Source organism: Panthera onca, chromosome E1 (genome assembly GCF_046562875.1).
Source record: "Panthera onca isolate mPanOnc1 chromosome E1, mPanOnc1 haplotype 2, whole genome shotgun sequence".
Taxonomy (NCBI): domain Eukaryota; kingdom Metazoa; phylum Chordata; class Mammalia; order Carnivora; family Felidae; genus Panthera; species Panthera onca.
The window spans coordinates 52,907,353-52,924,132 of NC_138352.1; the positions used below are offsets into that span (position 1 = coordinate 52,907,353).

The window sequence follows — 16,780 nt, forward strand, 5'->3', positions numbered from 1 at the left end:
GTATTGCGTAAGATAAGAGTCAAATACTTTTTTTTTTAATGTTTTTATTTATTTTTGAGACAGAGAGAGACAGAGCATGAGCAGGGGAGGGGCAGAGAGAGAGGGAGACACAGAATCTGAAGCAGGCTCCAGGCTCCGAGCTGTCAGCCCAGAGCCCGACGCGGGGCTCGAACTCACAGACCGTGAGATCATGACCTGAGCCGGACTTGGATGCTCAACCGACTGAGCCACCCCGGGGGGCCCCAAGGGTCAAATGCTTTTGCTTCCCCATATAGGTATTCAGGTGCTCCAGTGCCAGATTTTGAAAAGACTATCTCCATCGAATAACACTGTTAGCTTTGTCAAAAATCAATTGACACAGATGTGTGGGTTTATTTCTAGATTCTCTATTCTGTTCTGTTGAGAGCCAATACCGCATATTCTATAGTTTTATGGGTAAATGGACACTCAGCTTCAAGCGCAGTAAACCTTTCAACTTTGTTCTCTTTTTCAAAATTGTTTGGCCAATTCTGGGTCCTCTGCAATTTCATACAAATTTTAGAATTAGCTTGTTAATTTCTACTGCACACACACAAAAAACTTGCTGGAATTTTGGTTAAGATTGCTATGAATCTATAGATCCATGTGGAGAGAATTGACATTTTACCAATACTGAATTTTCCGTGAATGTGGTGGACATTTCTCCATTTATTTAGGTCTTCTTTAATTTCTCTCAGCAATGTTTGTGGTTTTTACTGTATACATGTTCTTAAATTTATCCCTAAGTATTTCATATTTTTGATGCTATTGTAAATAGCATTTTTAATCTTCAATTTCCAAATGTTTAGTGCTGATTTTACAAACTGACTTTATGTTTCACATCCTTGCTAAGCTCACTTATTGGTTCTAATAGTTATTTTCTTTTTTTAGGACTTTTTTAAAATTTAGATTCTAGTTAGTTAACATACAGTGAAATATTGGTTTCAGGAATAGAATTCAGTGATTCATCACTTACATACAACACCCAGTGCTCATCACAAGTGCCCTCCTTAGTGCCCATCCCCCATCTAGCCCACCCCCCACCCACCTCCCTCTGTCAACCCTGTTTGTTCTCTATTGTTAAGAGTCTCTTGCGGTTTGTTTTCCTGTCTCCTCTCGCCTCCCTCCTTCCCATATGTTCATGTTTTGTTTCTTAAATTCCACATACGAGTGAAATCAAATGGTATTTGTCTTTCTCTGACTTGTTTCACTTAGCATAATACACTCTAATTCCATCCACACCGATGCAAATGGTGAGATTCCGTTCTTTTTGATGGCTGACTAATATTCCCTTGCATATATATATATATATATATATATATATATATATATATACCACATCGTCTTTATCTATTCATCAGTCAATGGACAGTTGGGCTCTCTCCATAGTTTGGCTATTGTTGATAATGCTGCTATAAACATTGGGGTGCATGTGCCCCTTCGAATCTGTATTTTTGTATCCTTTGGGTAAATACCTAATAGTGCAATTGCTGGGGCGTGGGGTAGTTCTATTTTTAATTGTTGAGGAACCTCCATACTGTTCTCCAGAATGGCTGCACCAGTTTGAGGATTTTCTACATACACAATAAATAAAGAGTTTTACTTCTTTCCCAGTCAAAATGCCCCTATTTATTTTTCTTGCCTAGTATAGGCTAAGACCTCTTAGTGTTGATTAGAAGTGATGAGAGTGGGCGGGGCGCCTGGGTGGCGCAGTCGGTTAAGCGTCTGACTTCAGCCAGGTCACGATCTCTCGGTCTGTGAGTTTGAGCCCCGTGTCAGGCTCTGGGCTGATGGCTCGGAGCCTGGAGCCTGTTTCCGATTCTGTGTCTCCCTCTCTCTCTGCCCCTCCCCCGTTCATGCTCTGTCTCTCTCTGTCCCAAAAATAAATAAAAAACGTTGAAAAAAAAATTAAAAAAAAAAAAGAAGTGATGAGAGTGGGCATCTTTGCCTTATTCTTGACTTTGGGGGAAAACATTAATCCTTTCCTCTCTACCTGTCTTTCCCAACAGCCATCTTGTTCTGCTTTTGTGGACAGTAGAACATTTCCCTTTATCTGGGGACAGCAATGATAGGGTTGGATGGTTCGTTTAGATTTTCCATCCTCCCTGTGTCTCTGATTCGGCCAAGTATTTTGTTTGTGTTGCTTTTGTTTGTTTTTGTTTTGTTTTGCTTAGATGTTTTTGTTTTGATTTTCCCTTTCACGTTATGGCTTTTCTCAAATGGACTTACATCACTTTTCTGACTGTTCTATTTGAGAACGAGATATCGCAGGCTGCTGGTTAGCCCACAAAACTCTTCTTCCTGGGTACTTGGGTGCCCCGCTAAAGAATACATTTCCCAACCTCTTTGGTGACTAGATGAGGTCATGTACTCAATTTTTCATCAATAAAGTAGAGTGGAATTTGCATGTGCTGCTTCTGACCCGTTTTGCTTAGCAATTTTGTTGTTTTCCCCTCCTGCGAGCTGGAACATAGATGGCCCATGGTTAGGTAAAGACAGTCTTTTCAGGGATGGCCAACCAATGAGATGAAAGGAAACGAGGCCTGTGAATGGCCCAGGGAGCAAAAGAAATTAACTTCTATTTTCTTTAGTCCACTCACTGTATTTGGGGATCTCTTTGGTCCTGTAACTTAGACTTTGCTCTAACTAATATCCCAACTAATTCAAGCACTGAAGGGCTGGTTAGAAGCTTCATGTGCATGAAGGCTCATTCAGTGGCGGGTTTCACTCTAAGGTAGTGACTCTCCAGGTCGCGAGCACTGTTGTACCTTCTGGGAATAGAACAATGAAGACAGCTATCATAGAGCCTGCATTCTGACAGCCAGAGGAAACAACTGTGCTTGGTTAGGGCCAACTCACACCCACCTGAAGAGTGCTGTTGAGGGTATCTCTGGTCATTCGATGGTGCCAAGTGGGGACAGAGAAGAGGAGGGAAATGCAGGAAAAAGAAGTTGAAAGAACCCAATCCTACCAGACTCCAGAAATAGGCCTAGTTTTGTTAAAGTGAAGCGTCCCTACAGTACTTAGGTAGGACCCTAGTTGAAAAATGCAAAACCTGAGTCTAATCATGAAAAAAACAACAGACAAACCCCAAATGAGAAATACGCTTTTTGTTTGTTTTAACCTAATAAAATACAAGGAAGGCTGAGGACACTTTTCAGATGAAAAGAGATGCGAGAGACATGAGAAATAAATACCGTACCTAATATTAGACTGCATCCTGTATGGGGGTGGGTGTGTGTGGAGATTGCTACAAAGTTCATTATCGGGTCAATGGATAAAATTGGAACGCAGAGGATAAACTTACTTAAATCATGTAAGAGGAGGCTCCTATTCTTAGAAAATACAGAGAGAAGACGGGAGAAGAGAGGGAGAGAACAAATAAAAACAAATGGAGCAAAATGTTAGCAATAGATGAATTTGAGTAAAGGACTTATGTGTTCTTCGTATTATTCTTGCCACTTTTCCATATAAGTTTGTTTGTTTAATTGTGTCCAAGAGGCCCCGACTCTAAAGCGGGCCCCTTGACTAAATCAGTGCATGACCCTGAATGTATCCCTTCCGGTCTCTAGTCCACGTTTTCTAGTCCAGATGGTTCTAAGGTTCTTTCTGGTTCTGGCAATTGACGTCCCACGACTCAGGGCATTTCCTGGAAGGACTTTGGAAAGATGGCCCCATTTGCTTCCCTCCAGGTCCCTCAGCCCGCCAGTTATCTCACCACAACTCTCTCCAAGATGCTCACCCGTCCTCCTTCACGAGCTGTAAACTTGCCCCAGCCCATCCCTGCCACCGACCGCGCGCCCAGCCACTCTTTCCGGGGCCCTAGGGCCCATCTCCTGGCAGGTTCTAGCATCGGTTCTAGACAGGCACGTGCATGTAGCCCCAAGAAACTACAGCCCCCAAAAGGCTTTGCGACAACCCCTCCGTGTTTACCACCAGAGAGGAAAGGCTTTTCAGCGCGGGCCAGACACCGAATGGCATTTTGGGAATCGTAGTTCATTTGGGAAGAGCCGGGGAACCGGGGGTCAGGCCGAAAGCCACCCTTCCCAGAATGCACAGCGCTCTCCCCCACCAATCGGAGGCCCGGATCTTGGAAGGGGGGCGGGGAAGAGAAAGAGCTGAGCAGCGCATGCGTGGTACGTGTGGCTGGGGAATTCATGTGGAGGTCGGAGTGGAAGCAGGTGAGAATGGAGGGGAGCGGCTCCGGCCACGATCCGGGCGTCTCTGCAGCTCCCCGCTGCGTTCTCGTTCACAATTTGGGCGGGTGGGGTGCGTGCATGGGTCCGCCTCGTGTTGGAGGGGAGAGGGTGTGACCCCGGGACCAGCGGGGGTTGCGTCGAGTGAGAAAGGTGTGTATGGGGGCGGGGTGAGGAACAATCCAGAAGCTGTATTAGAAATGGAAAGGTCCGGACTGGGTGTCTTGGCCTCGGGAAAGGAAAATAGAAATGCGCGGGGAGTGATCAAGGAAGATTCGGGAGTTGAGGTCTTGCCGGGCGGGAGGGAGGATTTGAATCTGAAGTGGACGACGACGCTGGGGCGGGGCATTAAAAAGTTAAGTGCGGGGTGGGGGAGGGCCCTGCCTGGGTGGCTCAGTGCGTTGGTTGTCCGACTTGAGCTCAGGTCATGATCTTGGGGTTCGTGGGTTCAAGCCCCTCATGGGCTCTGTGCTATCAGCGCAGAGCCTGGAGCCTGCTCTTGATTCTGTGCCTTCCTCTCTTTCTGCTTCCCCCTCAAATAAATAAACATTAAAAAGAAATTAAGAAAAAAATTAAGTGCGGGAGTAGATTCCAGTTAGGTCAGTCGGGCTCCCGCCCACCCCGCCTCAGCCCCGCCCTCCCACTTCTTCCCGGGTTCTCCCTTGCAATGCAGCTATGGAGAGCGTTTTTGCTCCTTTGGTTCTTCTGGTATCTTGGTCCCAGAATGTCGCCCACCTCCCGCTTCCCTATTAACAGTGAAGTGTTAAGCTGTGCCTGCCAGAATTAGACCTCCAGGTGCTAATCCTGGTTCCACCACTAAAGAGCTGTGTGATCTTAGTCTCCTCTTGTAACCTTGCTGTGTGCCTCAGTTTCCTCATCTGTAATAACCTACCTCATAGGGGTCGGTGTGAGGATTAAATAATTGCCATTCGAAGACTGCCTCCTGATATAAAAGCTAGCTGTTACTGTTACTTTTGCTGTTGGAATCACCATGTAGCACATTCTGGGAGTTACTTTTCCAAACCAGAATTGCACAGAACCAACCACAAAGCAAGCCTTTGTCTTGGGGCTTGCTTGCCCAGGAAATGGGAGGGTGGTTTAGTGTGGTGCTGAGTTCTCCGTGGGTGTCAGGCCCACGTCTCATTCCCATTATTGAATCAAGTGCCCCAGTCCCCAAATGGAAAAAAAATTTTTTTTAAATTTTATTTTTAATTTTTTAAAATTTACATCCAAATTAGTTAGCATATAGTGCCACAATGATTTCAGGAGTAGATCCCTTAGTGCCCCTTACCCATTTAGCCCATCCCACCTCCCACACCCCCTCCCGTAACCCTCAGTTTGTTCTCCATATTTTTGAGTCTCTTCTGTTTTGTCCCCCTCCCTGTTTTTATATTATTTTTGCTTCCCTTCCCTTATGTTCCTCTGTTTTGTCTCTTAAAGTCCTCATGAGTGAAGTCCTATGATTTTTGTCTTTCTCTGACGAATTTCACTTAGCATAATACCCTCCAGTTCCATCCACATAGTTGCAAATGGCAAGATTTCATTCTTTTTGATTGCCGATATACTCCATTGTGTATATATATACCACATCTTCTTTATCCATTCATCCATCGATGGACATTTGGGTTCTTTCCATACTTTGGCTATTGTCGATAATGCTGCTATAAACATGGGGGTGCATGTGTCCCTTCGAAACAGCACACCTGTATCCCTTGGATAAATACCTAGTAGTGCTATTGCTGGGTCGTAGGGTAGTTCTATTTTTAGTTTTTTTGAGGAACCTCCATACTGTTTTCCACAGTGGCTGCACCAGCTTGCATTCCCAAGAAATGGAAAAAATTTAAATTTTTTTTTTTAATGTTTTTATTTCTGAGACAGAGAGAGACAGAGCATGAGCAGGGGAGGGGCAGAGAGAGAGGGAGACACAGAATCCGAAGCAGGCTCCAGGCTCTGAGCTGTCCGCACAGAGCCCGACGCGGGGCTCGAACTCACGGACCGTGAGATCATGACCCGAGCTGAACGGTTGGACGCCTAACTGCCTGAGCCACCCAGGCGCCCCAGAGATGGAAAAAATTTTAAAGCAGAAGAATTGATAGTACACTTCTCCAAGCTGTAGAGTTATTTATTAGGTGGCCTTCAGTGCGTGATTTTGAGCTCTCAAGAGTGGAGAAATAAAGAGCCAGCCTGAGAAGTGAATATGGTGCCTCAGAGAGGGCTTTCTTTTATGGATTTCGGATTTCGGGATCAAGCTGTTTTGTTTTGTCCCCGCCCCCCGCCGTAGGTGTGAGTGGGGTCCAGCAGGAGGTGACATGGCTGCCAAAGTGTTTGAGTCCATCGGCAAGTTCGGCCTGGCCTTAGCCGTGGCAGGAGGAGTGGTGAACTCTGCCTTGTATAATGGTGAGGCTCCGAGGGGTGGTGGTGGGGCACTGCCTTTTGCCGGATTTCCATTGGCCTGCGTGGCCCGTGTCACACTTGTGGTGGCGGCGTGTGTGAGACCCAGGGGGGCTCACCCGCCATCCCACACCATACGGTTGCCTTGTCCCTAGATCCTCTGCCCTCGTGGCCGCAGGTCCTCTGCGAGCCTTTGTTCACAAAGAGCCTCCCAGACCACGTGGCGGTCAGACATTTCCAGCTACTCTTGTTGGTTTGAAGTGACGCTGCGGCCGAGTGTCGGGGTCTCACGGGAGACCCCGTGGAGAGAGCTCATTTGATCCCTCGGCCGCGTGTGAAGTAACCCAGCGAGGGCTTTAGACCTTGTCTGGAGCCGGATCTTTGGCTCTGCTGCAGTTGGGTCGTTCCAGACAAAATATCTTGAGGCACATCGCCCAGCCTTTAACAGCGCGACGGGGGCTCCCGCTGGCTTTTTGTCTGCTTTCCTGTGCGACCTTAGGGGAACCATCCCCTCCCGCCCCAGGCCTCAGCTTCTTCATTGGTCAAGCAATAGGACGAAACTGGTTTATGTCTAAGACTCCCTCCAACTCCCGTAGTCTCTAGCTTTCGTGATTGGAAAGCGGCGATAGATGGACCTCCCTCGTTCGTGAGTATCTAGCAAGAGGAGGATAAGTCTAGAGCGAAGATCTTTGGAGCAACTCTGAAGTCTCCTGAGGCAGAGACACAGAGCCGCCGCCGAGAAAAGCTTAACTTGGTTTAAACGGCGCCGCTTTCTGCTCTGATGTCCGCAGCACAACTGGAGGGTAATCACCGTCACTGATTTCTCTCTGAACCCAGAAATCCTTAAAGCCTGAGAGAAACCGTGCCCTTGGAAAGAGTGGGACCTTCCGAATGTTAGGGGTTCCGTGGCTAGGTTAGGGTGCAGCTTCTGGGAGCACTGGCTTAAACTGGAACCAGGATGGACGGTAAAGAGCTTGGCGAGTTTGGGAACGAAGTTTGGGGAGGTGATTTCCCGGAAACGTGTTGGCGGCTGGGATGGTTAATCGGAGCAGCGGCCGCCAGTTTCCAGGGACAGGATGCTGAGGAATCGATCCTGTTACCAGAGTCCTTGGGAAGACCGTGGGGTGGGAAGGGATGGCTGAGTTCTGGAGCTGCGTGGAAGCCTCTAGAGGCAGAAGTGTGGCAAGATGGAGCCGGGAGAGGGGAGACTTAAAAAAAAATAACAAGAAAGCGCCAAGGAGCTTTCAGAGGCAGCCTTTTTGGTTAAGAGGCGAAGGGATTTTTTTTTTCTGGCTTGTTCTCCTTCACTCCTAGTGGACGCTGGGCACAGAGCTGTCATCTTTGACCGGTTCCGTGGAGTGCAGGACATTGTGGTGGGAGAAGGGACTCACTTCCTCATCCCTTGGGTACAGAAACCTATCATCTTTGATTGCCGCTCTCGACCGCGTAACGTGCCAGTCATCACTGGTAGCAAAGGTGAGTCTTGCCCGTGGGTCCCATGAGGCAGCGTGTGGAAGGGTTACCGTAGGATCCAGAAGAGGCCGGGCCTCCCCGAAGAACTCCCTTGTAAATTCCTCCTGGAGAGATTTTAACACGGATTCAGAGAAATATGTACAGCACACAGACAGCTGTACAAATTTAGGGAGATCCACAAAGATAGACTTCGAGAGTCACGGAGCGCTCCAGTCTTAAAGAATATGCCGGATGTGCCTCTGCTCCGTCAGTCACCCCTTCCGGTCAGTTCTCGTTCCCCAGGGTGACGATGTCAGCCGGTCTCCAGCCATCCCCTGTGCCTTCACAGCCGGCTTCCCCTTGGCCTTGTTCTCCAGGGCCTCTGTCTCCAGCAGTGCTGGCCTCACACGGGCTGGGGCCGGGTCCCTGAGAGCGGTCTCCTTGTGTCTGGGATGCCGCTGGGTTCCCAGCGAGCCCCAAACGAATTGCCCTCACCGCTCTCCTGCCGTCCTACCCACAGAGGTGCCCAGGCAGTAAACAGAATAGCAGGGATCTTTCTGCACGGCGAAAGGTGAGGGTCGTGTGGCTGCTGGGTTTATTATCTGGGGAACACTCGAGGCCTTGGGTGCCATTCCCTGGCCGATGTGTGCTTACGGTGACCGTGCCAGGTGTCAGGCTGGGTCGCAGGGTGGGGGTGGTTCGGAGATTTCAGAGGTGACTAAAGTGGGGGCCCCTGGGGAGCTCAGTGTCGCTAGGGACGTAGACGTGTGGACAGTTACGGTAAGCGTGGCTTGTCCTGGAGGCAAGGGCGTGGGGTGGAGGCGAGCGGAGAAGAAAACAGCTCGCCCCCACAGGGGGCTGCGCAGGCTCCCGGGAGGACCTTAGCTTGAGCTGGGACTTTAGCGAGAGACCTGTGTCGGGCAGAGGAGGGGACAGGTCAGTTGGCATTTCGCAACCTGGCCTGTAGCTCCCGGCTACGGGGTCTGGCTCGCGTCCTACAAAAGGGAGATCAAAGTGGGGCGGGGTTAATCGAGAAACATAAAATTTTAACTTAAAAGCGTGGCTCTCAACTTCCCACCTCTTCGGGATTGCGCTCGCTGTTGTGCGGCACCTGTTTGTAAGGACGCGTTACTTACGCGTCTTCAGAACTGTTGACAGGAACTTCCAGAGATCAGGAGTGTGTGCATCTCCCGCTCCCCTGGGTGGCTGGTTCAGAACTTTCCCGTGCGTCCGTGTCATTGATGACCGCAAGCAAGCTGACCGTGCTTTAGCCTCGGGCAGGCCTGAGCTGTCAAGGGACGTTGTAATTAATGTTGTGCCCCCTGTTCCCCACCCCCCCTTCGCCTGGATCAGGTCACGAGAAGCGTGTTCCAGATGAGTCCGATAACCCCTTCCATCTGTTCGCATTTGACCCAGCGCTGTCCAGTCTGATTTCTCCTTCGCTCTCCCCTAGCGTTCCTGGAAGGCAGATGAAATCACCCCCCGTTCTTACAGACCAGGAGATAAGCTGAGATTGGCTAAGGCTGAGGTCACACAGTTAGTAAACAGGACGGGACTGCAGCCCAAGCCTTCGGACTGACTGCCGGTCCAGCCAGAGTGGACTGTCTCCGCTGGGCCCACGATAACCTCTCCAGGGCAGACTCCTGAGTGGGGCCTTGGAAAGGCTTCATGCTAAAACTCTTGGCATTGGCCTGTTTCATTAAAACACGCACTGTTCCACTGTCCCACGGTACCTGTCATGCACGTACTCGGAATTGCTTATATCAGAGGACGTTCATTCAGGACAGACTGAGAAGCTGTCCTCCCCAGGAGCCTTTAAGAATTCCTGACTCCAGGGCTCTGCTGGGTTCACTAACCAGGAAGCCCTGCGTGGTGGCCCCTGCCCTCTAAGGTCTTAAAATCAGCAACTTTACGCAGCAATTGTGGCACTCTTGGGGTAGGAGGGGTCACATAGAAGTGGTTTTGATCGCTAACTCCGGCCTTTGTCCCCTACCCTAAGATTTACAGAATGTCAACATCACCCTGCGCATCCTTTTCCGGCCAGTCGCCAGCCAGCTTCCCCGCATCTTCACCAGCATCGGGGAGGACTACGATGAACGGGTGCTACCGTCCATCACGACGGAGATCCTCAAGTCCGTGGTGGTGAGTGACGGGGCCTCAGCCTAGAGTGCGGTCCCCCAGAGATAGACAGGTGCCAGGAAGAGCGCGGTGGCGGGAGGCTTGGGATGTGGCTCGTCCTTTTCCCTCCTGCCCTCTCTGCTTCCTCATCGCCATCCTCACCGGGCCCCCTCTGCCCTCCCTTGGAACCAGGCTCGCTTCGATGCCGGGGAACTGATCACCCAGAGAGAGTTGGTCTCCAGGCAGGTGAGCGATGACCTCACAGAGCGAGCAGCAACCTTTGGGCTCATCCTGGATGACGTGTCCTTGGTAAGATGCTTGGTGGGGGGGGGAGCCTGCGAGGGAGGGGCTGCGGTTCTTGTTCAGGTGCTTGGCCCCATTTCCGGGTGGACGTTAGTAGGTCCTGCCTTCCATATGCCCAGACAGGCGACTTGAAAATGTGGAAACTTCTCGACTGTGAGACGGTCTCCGTGGGTTTGTTTTCAGAGTTGTTTTCCTTTCCCTCTGCCACACACATACTTCTTTTCCTTTTTTTTTTTCTTTTATTTTTTTCTTTTCTTTTCTTTTCCTTTCTTTTCTTGCCTTTTCTTGCCTTTCCTTTCCTTCCTTTTCCTTTTCCTTTTCCTTTTCCTTTTCCTTTTCCTATTTATTTTTAAGAGAGAGCATGATGCCGGGGAGGCACAGAGAGACAGGGAGATAGAAAATCCCAAGTGGACTCCACACCATCAGCACAGCCCGATGAGGGGCTTGAACCCACGAACCGTGAGATCATGACCTTAGCCAAAGTTGGGACATTCACCCGGCTCAGCCACCCAGGCGCCCCCACACACATTTTTCTTTTGACTTCTAGCCCTACCCGATGGTAGGGTCCCTAACCACTAGACTTTTCACCTCCTCCAAACTGTGAGTGTTCCCCAGAGCTCCCTGAGAAGTAGTGTCTTGTTAACCCCGTTGGATGCCGGAAGAAGCTGCCTAGCGAGACTAGAGAAGGCTCACAGTTTTCCTCCCTAGTGCACACCTCCCAGCCTGACCCCTTGGGATGTCCTCACATTTAGGGTCTGAAGCTCAGTGAGGTGGGCTCTGGGAACCCCCGGTGAAAGGGGATAGAGCGTGAATGAATGGTTCTGTTCCCCAAAGCCCGGTATGGGGCACAGGGGACATCTCTGAGGTGTAAGTTATCCTCTCGGGACCGTAGAGTGCGTGTATTTCTATGACACCGAATGCCATGACTCAGAAAGCAATACAGGCAGGATAGCATTTCAGATCAAGGAGGGTGATGGGGAAGGGGTCGTGTTTCTAGATGCTCTGGGAAAAATCACTGGGAGTGATTTGTGCGGGTGGCGAGGTAGAGGGTTTCCTGTTCGTTCTCCTGTGCGTCGCTAGGGAAAGGCACCGTTTCCCTCTCGGCGTCTGTGCAGCTGTTTAAACAGCCCTGCTCTCCAGACACCCAGCGCTGACCTCGGGGCGCCCCGCTCCCCCTTGTTTCAGTCGCGGGCTCCCTCTGCTGGCGGGATGCCAGGCTGCAGCCATTCCCCTCTAACCCCAGCAACTCCCACCTACTGTTAACCTAAACGCCTCGCCTGTGAGGCAGTGCTAAGTCAAAACCTAAGGAGAAGCTTGGCGTTCTGCTAGACTTTTAACCACATACTCCATTCGGGGGAAATGCGGGCTGACCACAAGAAACCATATCTGAGAGGTGTGAGGAGAAAATTAGATTTCGGGGGGGATTTGCTGCCCTCACCTGGCCCTTTTAGAAAGGAACTTTATTCCTTAGTTACACATTCCATTTTAAATTTCTCAGGACCGCGTTTTCTTCCCCGGGCTTTGAACACGAGTCCAGAAATGGAACAGGCAGAGTAGAACAGCTGCATTTGGAAGAGTGAGGAGCGTTACAAGTTGTGGAAGGCAGCGGGACTAGGATTTACTCTCGAGGAGGAGTGTGGAGCTGCTTATGTTTCTCCCTTTTTTCTCATTTTTTTTTTTTTTTTAATCTCTATTTATTTTTGAGAGAGAGAGAGAATGCGAGCCGGGGAGGAACAGAGAGAGGGAGACACAGAATCCGAAGCAGGCTCCAGGCTCTGAGCCACCAGCACAGAGCCCGATGCGGGCCTCGAGCTCACGAACCACAGGTTCGTGATCTGAGCCAAAGTCGGACACTCAACCGACTCAGCCACCCAGGCGCCCCTGCTTTTCCTTTTTTTTTTTTTTTTTTTTAATTAAAAAAAATTTTTTTTTTTACATTTATTTTTTGAGACATAGAGAGAGCACACGTTGGGGAGGGGCAGAGAGAGAAGGAGACACAGAATCCGAAGCAGGCTCCAGGCTCCGAGCCGTCGGCACAGAGCCCGACGCGGGGCTCGAACTCACAAACCGTGAGATCGTGACGGGAGCCGAAGTCGGACGTTCAACCGACCGAGCCCCCCGGGCGCCCCTCCTTTTTTTAAAAGCAGAGGTTGGGAGGGTGGGGGGAGGGGATGAAGCAAATAGAATTTGGTAGCAAAACCAGCGCCATTCTTCCCTTTATTTCTTCCTTTTTAATAAAACGTGGGTTAAATAATAAGTAAGTCGCTCTAGTCTCGGCATTAAGAGTTGAGCTCTGTTCCCACTGTCTTCTGCCGTCATTGCAGACTGTCGCCTCAGCCAAGTCTCGGTTGTACGTGTTCTTAGGGAAGGTCTGTGGGTAGTCCATTGTAAGCCCTCACCCTAAGCAATAGCTTTACCTGCCTTCCCTCCTAAACCCTTTACCAGAAGCGCTCACACATGAGGAATACTGTGATTCGCGTTCCACCATTTTTCACCCTCTTCCTGTTTGGTGGTGGGGCTTCCGTGCGAAAGACGGGGATGGTTAATCCATAAGCGGAGAGCGTCACGCCCTTGAATGCCTGAGAACCGGCTGCCTCCTTCGCTCTCGGGCTCAGTTTTCCATCTGGCCTCTCTGGGGGCTTCCAACAGGCCATCAAAGGATGGGCCCTAGTCGGAGGACGGGGGTCCTAGAACCCGCAGCCTCCTCCCCTTGGGAGGTGGTCACTTGAGTAGGTGCCTTCTGGTGCCCACGGGTGGTTGTCTGCTTCAGATCTCACCGAGGGCGACAGAAGGACGTGCGGGAGCCGTCGAGGCAGCCGAGGCTTCCAGGGTGTGCCCTCGGTTTGGACCCGGATGTGGAGGTGGAAGGACGTTCTGGCCTCACAGAGGCCTCCAGCTGCTAGAGCCATTCCTGGCCCCTTCCTTCCAGCGGCCACGGGGGCCCCGCGGCAGCGCTGCCTGAACAATCCCACCGCCTCATCTCACGCTCCCTCTGTCCCCTTAGACGCATCTGACCTTCGGGAAGGAGTTCACAGAAGCAGTAGAGGCCAAACAGGTGGCCCAGCAGGAAGCGGAGAGGGCCAGATTTGTGGTGGAGAAGGTGAGTGTTCAACCAGATGGCAGGGGCCTCTCTCCCCTTTCTCCTGTGTTCTGCCTCCCCGTTTGCTGGGTGGTCTGGAAACTCATCATCTGTCATCTCTTTTTCTGGGATCCTCGGAAGGGGATTGAAGGAACCGCACTCCTACGATTGGTTCCAGGGTCTTTGGGGGCTAGTCAGGGATATGTGAACTTAGGTTCCGAAGTCACCGAAGGGTAATTTTTCTTCCACTTCCCCTAAGATCAAAAACACTCCTCCTACCAATAAAAATGTTTTCTCCTGGAATATTTTCAGCTTCACTGAGAAGTCGTTTTTAACCGTGGTTACACAAGTGAAAGCTGACAGCGAAAAGGATCAAATGTTGGGCCAGATGCACTATCGTCACTGAAGTTTTTTTCCAGCCCTAAGTCCATCCAGATGTGGCAGAGTGTGGTGGGACAGGAGATAGTTGCCTAGCAGCCTGCTCTTCTGGTCTTTGCAGACGTGTATTTATTTCTTGCTGTTGCTTCCCCCCACCGCTGCTGGTTTTTCTCGGGTTAGTCCTAATCCAAGAACCCTTCGTCCTTTGAATCAAGGTAGAGAGATGTATTGGTGGCCAGCGTTTAATTTTAGAGAGTGTAAACTCCACGTGGACGGGAACTTTGTTGCCCGCCCCCCACCCACTAATCTCCAGAGCCTAGAACACGCCTTAGACCATGCCTGGAAATATTAGGTGCTCATTTAACATTTGCTGACACGGTACCCGCCTCCCGTGACCTCGGACCGGTTGTGCCCCGCTGATCGATGTCACCCTGCTAATAACGGGTGGGGAGAGCCTCGGAGATCTCTTTCAGTTGGTTGCCTGGGCTCCCGGTCAGGATCCAGCTTAGCTCAGGGGCGACTCTAGGGCCCGTCACGCATACGTGCTACTCCTCCCCAGCTGCCCTGTTTTCATCAAACAGATCTCATTTGTTTGATGAAAGTCCCTTCGACTTGGGGCTGGAGGGAAAGGTGAGCCTGAGGGTGGGTTCTGCCTTTTTTTTCTCCCTCCCGTCTTCCGCGGCTTGGATCCTCCTGGCCCAGAGTAAGGTGGCCGGACTGGATGGCTGTTGACGTTAACGAGAATTTTGAAATAAGACAGATAACTTGCGCAGCCAACAGAAAGAGAGCCCTGCAACCATGAGAGGTGGCGCTGCATTGCAGGAAAGCGGAGGACTGGGTGCACGTGCCTGTTGACCCCACCTGGAGGGGGAGGAGGAGGAGGAGGAGGAGGGAGATTCCCAGAGTTCCTTCAGGAGCCGGTGAGGGTGCCTCGCCGAGTCCTTCTGAGGCCGCTGCCCACCGTTCAGCACCCTCAAGTGTGATCCTGGTCTCCCCCCCCCCCCCCCCAACCTCCACTCTCTTAGGCTGAGCAGCAGAAGAAGGCGGCCATCATCTCTGCCGAGGGCGACTCCAAGGCAGCCGAGCTGATCGCCAACTCGCTCGCCACCGCGGGTGACGGCCTCATCGAGCTGCGCAAGCTGGAGGCCGCGGAGGACATCGCCTACCAGCTCTCGCGCTCCCGGAACATCACCTACCTGCCGGCCGGGCAGTCCGTGCTCCTGCAGCTGCCCCAGTGAGGCCTGCCCGGCCCGTGCCGCCTCGGGCCGCCTGGGCCACAGCCCCGAGGATTCTGAACACCGCTGTCCTTCTGCCCCTGCCCCAGAAATCACTGTGAAATTTCATGATTGGCTTAAAGTGAAGGAAATAAAGTGGAATCACTTCAGATCTCTAATTACTCTAGCAGACGAAGCTTTCTCATTCTTCCCATTTTCCACCCACTTTCTGAGCCACCTCCTTCCCCCAGATTGCCAAGTGCCTACACAGCCCGGGGCAGAAGAAAGGGCTGTCGTGCACAGCACGGGTCTCCGTGTTTTCCGGCGGTTCCGACACAGGCCCGGCTGAAGAGGTGCCAGGGAGGGTCAGAGAGGAAGTAATCTGTCTCTTGCCATAAGGCTGATGCTCTCGAACTGTGGGGCCAGCGGAAGCAGGTGTGAACAGCTTGAAGAATCTGCCCCTGTGACGGTGGGTGGGCCTGATTCGCTGCCCCCCCCCCTTCCACCCCCCCCAGGGTCCTGCAACTGCGACGGGCTTGGACGGCGAGCGAGCGGGCCTGGACTGAGATGTGAGTCCGGCCGAAGACTTCCTGTCCACCCCCCACCTCGGTGTCTCAGGACACCCGACGGATTGCAGCTTGAAGGATTGCATCCTGCCGGGGGCCGAACGTGCCTGCCAAAGACGTGCATCCTGTGCTCCTGGCTCCGTCGTTCAGAGACTGCCCTTCTCGAGGGTTCTGTGCCTGCGCTTTGAAGGAGGCGACCTTGGGAAGAAAGCGAATGTGTGTAAACTGCCGTCAATAAATGACACCCAGGCCTTCCAGCCCAGGTCTTAAAAGGGTTTGTGGTTCTGTTTGTGGGAGCCGTGGGATCAGAACAGAGCATTCTAGAGTTGGCGTGTGCACGTGTGTGCGTCGCCAGCTGGGACAGACTCTCCAGCGAGGCAGAAAATGCTTCGGTTTCAGAAAGCACCACTTTGGGCTGTGTCCCAGATCCGTCCCCCGCCTGAAATGAAACGAATCTCAAGTCGTGCCAGGGGAGGGGGGTCATGAGATGGGCTCTTCGGAGGCCACGTGGGTGCAGATTAGTTCACTTTTCCCCCGTGGCTTTTGGTACCACCCCCCCCCCCCCATTTCTGATGGGAGCCATAGGCCTGCCCACCAGCCTGTTGGCAGCGGACAGACGTCACGTGCTACGCGCGGACAGTTGCCTTCCTTGCGCGCGAGTTCGGTTTTTTATGTTTTTGTGTTCCGATGGCCCCAGGTTGCTCTGAGGTCAGTTTGTATTGCTTACTCCGTTTTGCTTTGATGCAGAAAGGACTTGGCCTTTGAGGGGGCCAACCGGATGTATTTTGGATGGTGGGGAGGGAAAGCCGACCGACCATTGAGAAACGAGCCAGTGACCCATCCGAAATCCTTCTAGGAACTAGACGCAGAAACAGCAGTGGTGGGGAGCACTCCCGTTCACTGTGCTTTACCCTCTGCGCTCAGTTTAATCCCTGGGCTCACCACCTGGTCAAGGAGAGCCGCCCAAGAGACCTCGGCAGGCCAGTCTCTGACCTGAATTCCGCATTTCCTCTCCCCCTTCCCACCCACCCCACCCCCCCCCCCGCCGCCCCTGCACCTGCTCCC

General features: G+C 51.7%; 1 protein-coding gene across 1 annotated transcript; it reads left to right on the plus strand.

Moving 5' to 3' along the window:
* Positions 1 to 4,077: 4,077 nt before the first annotated feature.
* On the plus strand, positions 4,078 to 15,328 carry PHB1 (prohibitin 1). The gene is made up of 7 exons (XM_078437279.2): positions 4,078 to 4,199; positions 6,496 to 6,611; positions 7,920 to 8,081; positions 10,057 to 10,199; positions 10,368 to 10,484; positions 13,483 to 13,578; positions 14,961 to 15,328. The coding sequence occupies exons 2-7, from the start codon at positions 6,524 to 6,526 to the stop codon at positions 15,171 to 15,173; spliced, it is 819 nt and encodes a 272-aa protein (XP_078293405.1). The 5' UTR covers positions 4,078 to 4,199; positions 6,496 to 6,523; the 3' UTR covers positions 15,174 to 15,328.
* The last annotated feature ends 1,452 nt before the right edge of the window (positions 15,329 to 16,780 follow it).

Bases quoted from the DNA above. Each gene is read 5' to 3' on its own strand.
- PHB1 (XM_078437279.2), top strand. From the start codon at position 6,524: ATGGCTGCCAAAGTGTTTGAGTCCATCGGCAAGTTCGGCCTGGCCTTA. The intron at 8,082-10,056 runs GTGAGTCTTGCC...CCCTACCCTAAG, and splicing joins AGTCATCACTGGTAGCAAAG to ATTTACAGAATGTCAACATC. The intron at 10,200-10,367 runs GTGAGTGACGGG...CCTTGGAACCAG, and splicing joins AGATCCTCAAGTCCGTGGTG to GCTCGCTTCGATGCCGGGGA.